Source organism: Salmo salar, chromosome ssa21 (assembly GCF_905237065.1).
Source record: "Salmo salar chromosome ssa21, Ssal_v3.1, whole genome shotgun sequence".
Lineage (NCBI taxonomy): Eukaryota > Metazoa > Chordata > Actinopteri > Salmoniformes > Salmonidae > Salmo > Salmo salar.
The window spans coordinates 44244540-44250539 of NC_059462.1; the positions used below are offsets into that span (position 1 = coordinate 44244540).

At 45.5% G+C, this 6000-nt stretch overlaps 1 protein-coding gene across 2 annotated transcripts in view; it reads left to right on the forward strand.

Annotated features, from left to right (window-relative positions):
* LOC106582389 (NEDD8-conjugating enzyme UBE2F) overlaps window positions 1-5427 on the forward strand; it is a 90049-nt gene extending 84622 nt beyond the window's left edge. For both annotated transcript variants that reach the window (XM_014165456.2, XM_045704817.1), the window contains one exon: window positions 3609-5427. In XM_014165456.2, coding sequence (XP_014020931.1) covers window positions 3609-3659 — 51 coding nt within the window. In that variant the 3' untranslated portion in view covers window positions 3660-5427. The remainder of the gene's footprint in view (window positions 1-3608) is intronic.
* Window positions 5428-6000: the final 573 nt, after the last annotated feature.

A 6000-nucleotide genomic window follows, 5' to 3' on the forward strand; every position in this document is an offset into this window, starting at 1 on the left:
CGTCATTCAGGCGGAAATTGAGAAAAAAGGGGCCTAGCCCTAAGAAGTTAAAACAAGGCCCCTGAACTCTCGTGTATTTTCTGCATTATTCAATGATGTGTGAAGTGACCATGTAACGCTTTTACAACATACAGAAGTGCGTTGGTTATCGAGGGCAAAACTATTGACACATTTTTTTGAATTGAGAGACGACCTTAAAGTTTTCTTTACTAACCATAACTTTCGCATGTCTGACCTCTTGCATGATGATGAGTTTCTCATACGACTGGCCTATCTGGATTATGTTTTTTCTCGCTTGAATGATCTGAATCTAGGATTACAGGGACTCTCCAACTATATTCAATGTGCGGGACAAAAATTGAGGCTATGATTAAGAAGTTGGAGCTCTTTTCTGTCTGCATTAACAAGGACAACACAAGGTCTTTCCATCATTGTATGATTTTTTTGTGTGCAAATTAACTCAAGCTTACGGACAATGTCAAATGTGATATAGTGAAGCACCTGAGTGAGTTGGTGCGCAATTACGCAGGTACTTTCTCGAAACGGCTGACACAAACAACTGGATTCGTTTTCCCTTTCATGCCCTGCCTCCAGTCCACTTACCAATATCTGAACAAGAGATCCTCATCGAAATTGCAACAAGCGGTTCTGTGAAAATGTAATTTAATCAGAACCACTGCCAGATTTCTGGATAGGGCTGCGCTCAGAGTTTCTTGCCTTGGTAAATCGCACTGTTAAGACACTGGTGCCCTTTGCAACCACGTACCTATGTAAGAGTGGATTCTCAGCCCTCACTAGCATGACAACTAAATACAGGCACAGACTGTGTGTGGAAAATGATGTAAGACTGAGACTCTCTCCAATACAACCCAACATTGCAGAGTTATGGACGTCCTTTCAAGCACACCCTTCTCATTAACCTGTGGTGAGTTATTCACAATTTTTTATGAACAAATAAGGTTTTATATGTAAGATGGCTAAATAAAGAGCAGTATTATTGATTATTATTTGTGCCCTGGTCCTATAAGAGCTCTTTGTCACTTCCCACGAGCCGGGTTGTGACAAAAACTCACACTCATTCTTATGTTTGAGAGTGCGCTGACCTTGGTGCTAGAGGGGCTATGCAGCTGGAGGTTGAATATTTGAATGGGTACGGGACTACAAAAAGTTTGGGAACCACTGCTCTATGGCATCTGAGTTGGGAAGTATGCCTGTATCTTTGTAGTGACTGGGTGTATTGATACACCATCCAAAGTGTAATTAATAACTTCACCATGCTCAAAGGGATATTCAATGTCATTTTTTATTTTCGATCTACCAATAAGTGCCCTTCTTTGCGTGCATTGGAAATTGTCCCTGGTCTTTGTGGTTGAATCTGTGTCTGAAATTCACTGCTCGACTGGGGGACCTTACAGATAATTGTATGTGTGGGGTACAGGAATAAGGTAGTCATTCAAAAATCATGTTTAACACTATCGTTTTACTCCTGAACTTATTTAGGCTTACCATAACAAAGGGGTTGAATACTTATTGACTCAAGATATTTCAGTTTTTCATAATTCCACTTTGACATCATAGGGTATTGTGTGTAGGTAGTGACCAAAAATCTAAATTTAAAATCAGGCCGTAACAACAAAATGTGGATAAAGTCAAGGGGTTTGAATACTTTCTGTAGGCACTATATAAGCTTTTGTGCAATAGCTCCCCTTTGGAGGGGCGGTCTAAGGCCCTACATCGCAGTGCTAGAGGCGTCACTACAGACACCCTGGTTCGATTCCAGGCTGTATCACAACTGGCCGTAATTGGGAGTCCCATAGGATGGCGCACAATTGACCCAGCATTGTCCGGGTTTGGCCGGTGTAGGCCGTCATTGTAAATAAGAATTTGTTCTTAACTGACTTGCTAGTTAAATAAAAGTTACATTTAAAATACATGTTTAAAAAAACAACATTGGACGGAGAGAGAGATCTGCAGTGCTAATCGACTTTCCATGAGGGTAAAGTAAGCTGTAGAGTAGCAGGCCCAGGCTCTTTAGATGGTATACTAGGAACTAAGTCAGCCACACACATTTGTCCTAAAGTAGTCTCCATTTCAAAGCAGTATGTCTTGGTCTTATCTCCTTAAGTTCAATCACATCTATCAAATGTATTTATAAAGCCCTTTTTACATCAAGTTGTCGTCATGGTTGGCATCTTCGTTGTTCTTTGCTGAGAGTCACCTGACCTTTTCCAGCCCTGGCCAAGCCTCCTGAGCATATTCTCTTAAGAACTGAATCCCATCTTGGGAAACATGCATCTGTGAAGCCGAAGCTTAATGGGTAAATAATGCATTGATGTCAATAGGAGGTTTCTGTGCAGATTGGAGGAGGGTTTACTGCTCCCTTCACTTGCCTTGGCTCCTGATACCAGGGCTGTGTAGTCTTTTAGCGGGCACCACCCCCTTCCTACCCCTGTCCAATCGAACCCAAAGCCTGGACCACCAGTGAGAAAAGAAGTAGGCTTTCGTTTTATGTGTTTGTTGCTGTGCTGAGCTTTGCTGTGCTGTGCTGTGCTGTGCTGGTGTGGTTTAATATAGCTGGCCATGGAAAAGGGAAAGGGCAGGGGGCAAGCTGACACAGGAGGGACAAACGGAGTATGTCAACCGCTTTGAGTTACTGCCCGTCACCATCCGCTACATACGCTGCCATGACAACCTGTCTCTACTTCTCTCTCTCCCTTTCATCCATCATCAAGCTGCCATGCCAACTTGGCTCCACCTTTGCTCTCCATCCATCATCAAGCTACACCATGGAACACTGTCCCCAGAGGGGTCATGGGAATTGATTTGACTTTATTTAAACCCTGCACACACACAGAGTACACGCACTCTCTCTCTATCATGCACACACAGTCACTCGGACCCAGGCTATAACTCTCTGGCGCTCCATTCTGCTCTCCATTCATGTCCTGTAATGGAGGTACTTCACTGTAGTGTCCGACACCATTCAGAAGGATGCGCCATCTGGGGGAAAAGAGGTGGTCACAGACAGATCAGAGCAAAGGCGGGCCATTCACTGTGTGCCTAAGGACTCGATGTAGACTGGGGTTATTTACAGCCTGGTACTTGTTATGGAGCAACGGGCCAGCAGAGCTGTGTGAAGAATCCCGAGCCCCCCTGGGTTCCATTCAGGCTCTGACATCTTGTTGCTGGAGGCTGTTTACTCGGAGAGAGCCAGAGCTGCTGAAGTGGCCTCCGTGTCTACCTCTATCTCCACAGTCTAGCTATGGTGACTGTATTCCCTAGCCGGCTGGATGGACGCTCTGCAGTCCATTTCTTTCATAGTTCTGGCTGATGCCAGAGCAGTGGTTGTCATGTTTTGCTGTCATGAAGTGTGCGTGGTTTATGGGTAATGTTTTCATCCCACTGTATCACTGGCATCAACCCTCTGATGGACCCTACTGCATTTTTTATTGAATATCTCCAGAAACATAATTTCAACTGATGAACACACTGTATATTGGCCTAAAGATTTTCAGAGCAGTTCCATTGGGGGTTAGATGTTTGTAAAAATGAAACAAGGATATTGATAGAGAAAAGATCACTGATGTTGTTTGTGTGTCTTGCTCTAGGAGGATTTCCGGAATAAGGTTCAGGATTACATCAAGCACTACGCCAGGTGATGACTGCATCAGCTGCGCCAGCTGCCTGCACCCCCCTCTCCCCCGTCTGTGACTGCGCAGCTGAACCCCGTCCCTAATGTCTCATCAACCAACTAAACGCTGCGCACCGCTGACACGCCCCGACTGCAATAAGACGTCGCTGGAAGAAGAAAAGATTAAACACGTTTTTTAAAAGTTTGAGGAGGGACTTGTTTATTGTCGTGAGTTGACCAGAGTAATCATCCGTCACAACAGGGATCGTCCAATGACTGGGCTTCTCGTTGTGTCTGAGCCAATCAGAGTGGGCGCCGGTGGCAGTGAGGACCCAGGATTTAATCAATCCAGTTATCTGTTATTTAAGAATCGGCGAATCAAAGAGAAAGATGATCTGTTTGTGTTTCTCAGTTCTAGTGCCTGCCATGTATCTGTTGCAAAGAAAATGCACGTGAGCGGACACACACACACACACACACACACAGAATCCCTTCACGCACAAACATACTCAACTAGCTACTCACAACACACAGCACTTGGCTGTACATGCAAACACACAGCTGGATAAACGACATATCTGTTATGTCACTCGTTCCTGCCCACCCCCAACTCACCAGACAGCATGTGAATGACAAGTGCCACCAACCCAGTCCCCATTCTAGTCAGTCCCCATTTGACCCAGTCAGTCTCCATATTGGATATGTCTGAAAAAACACCCTAATAATCCCAACCCTATAGGCCCTGGTCAAAAGTAGTGAGTGCATTATATAGGGCAGGGTTATTCAACTCTGACCATACGTGGGCCGAAGCCTGCTGGTTTTCTGCTCTACCTGATCATTAATTTCATCCACCTGATGTCCCAGGTCTAAATCACTCCTTGATTAGAGGGTTAGAATGGAGAAAGAGCAGTGGAGCTGGCTTGAAGGTCCAGAGTTCAATACAAGGGACATGGGGAATAGGAAACCATTTTAGACTCACCTCAGACACGCCAACTTCCTGTCTGTTCTGTTCACTCACCCAGAGGGGAAACACTATGTACCAGTGCCCGAGACGCACTGTAACACTGTCTAGATGAAGCTTCTAGGAAAGGTTGTACAACCACACTTGACCCTTGACCTTAGCTAACCCCAGGGGAAGCCAAACAGAGGACATTCTGCCTCCGAAAGTCTCGTTTTCTCTCGCTCTCGTTTTTCATCCCTCTATCCTGCTGCTTTTCCCTCCACACCTCTTAGGCCCCACCCACCTCATGTGTTCTCCTCTGCCCCCATGAAGGTAGGGGGGAATACCAGGGTGCTCTCCCTCTCCTAGGTTGTGTATGAGTCCTCTGTTTAGTTGTCTAAGGGAGGGCCTGTGGTCTCGCTCTCTTCTATGTCCTTGTGTGTCTGGCTGTCCCCCTGTGTGTGTGTGTGTGTGTGTGTGTGTGTGTGTGTGTGTGTGTGTGTGTGTTGCTTTGCCTGGGCTGGCTTTGTGCCTGTATGTGTGCACATTGGAACATAACATTCAGTGTCATCACTGTATTAAACATTGTATTTACGTTTCCATGAGGCAAAGTGTATGTGATCAGGAGGTGGTGTATTTTAGTGCGTGTGCGCGTGCTTTCAAATGAACAAGGGTTCAGATTTCACTTGTTAGCATGCTCTGGTTCTTAGCCCCACACTCCTTGTTTTACTGGCCCAGCTAGCCAAGTTCCCTGTGAGGCTCAAGAGGGTCTGTCCCTCAGTTCAAATCCTCCTTTGCTTTCTCAGATTGTATATCATTTTTTAAAGATATATTAAAGAGGATATAATAAGGAAAATGAACCTATATTTTATTCTATAGTCAGTGTCCCTGTCATATTCATTGGTTGGGATTGTTGCCATCAATGTTGATTCAACTACAATGTTATTACTGTATATACAACAATGTGACATTTTAAGCTAATTACTCATCATGGTACACTAGTCCTCAGGTCTCACACAGTACTGGTTAGTGTCCACTAGCTCTGGTTAGTGTCCACTAGCTCTGGTTAGTGTCCACTTGCTCTGTGCTATAGAAAGTGATGACCCTAGCAGAATGTTAATCCAGGCTGTCAGATAGTCAGTGTCCTGAGAGACAGGGCAGTCAGAATGTCAGCAGCCTGGACAAACTCCCCTCACCTCTTTCACACACACTTCTTCAGCCGACTTCTTCAATCACTCACAACCACCTTCTCCCGGGTCTCTGGGCTTGGGTCGGAGCATAAACACACTGACATGGTCACACTGGCCTACAGGTATGAGCAACCTCTGCCTTTCCGTGATAGCTGGCCTGGCTGGCAGAGAGGCTGTAGACTGCTGTACTGCCCCACGCTCTCTTCTAACGACGGGGAGACTGCTGTGCTGAGGCAGGC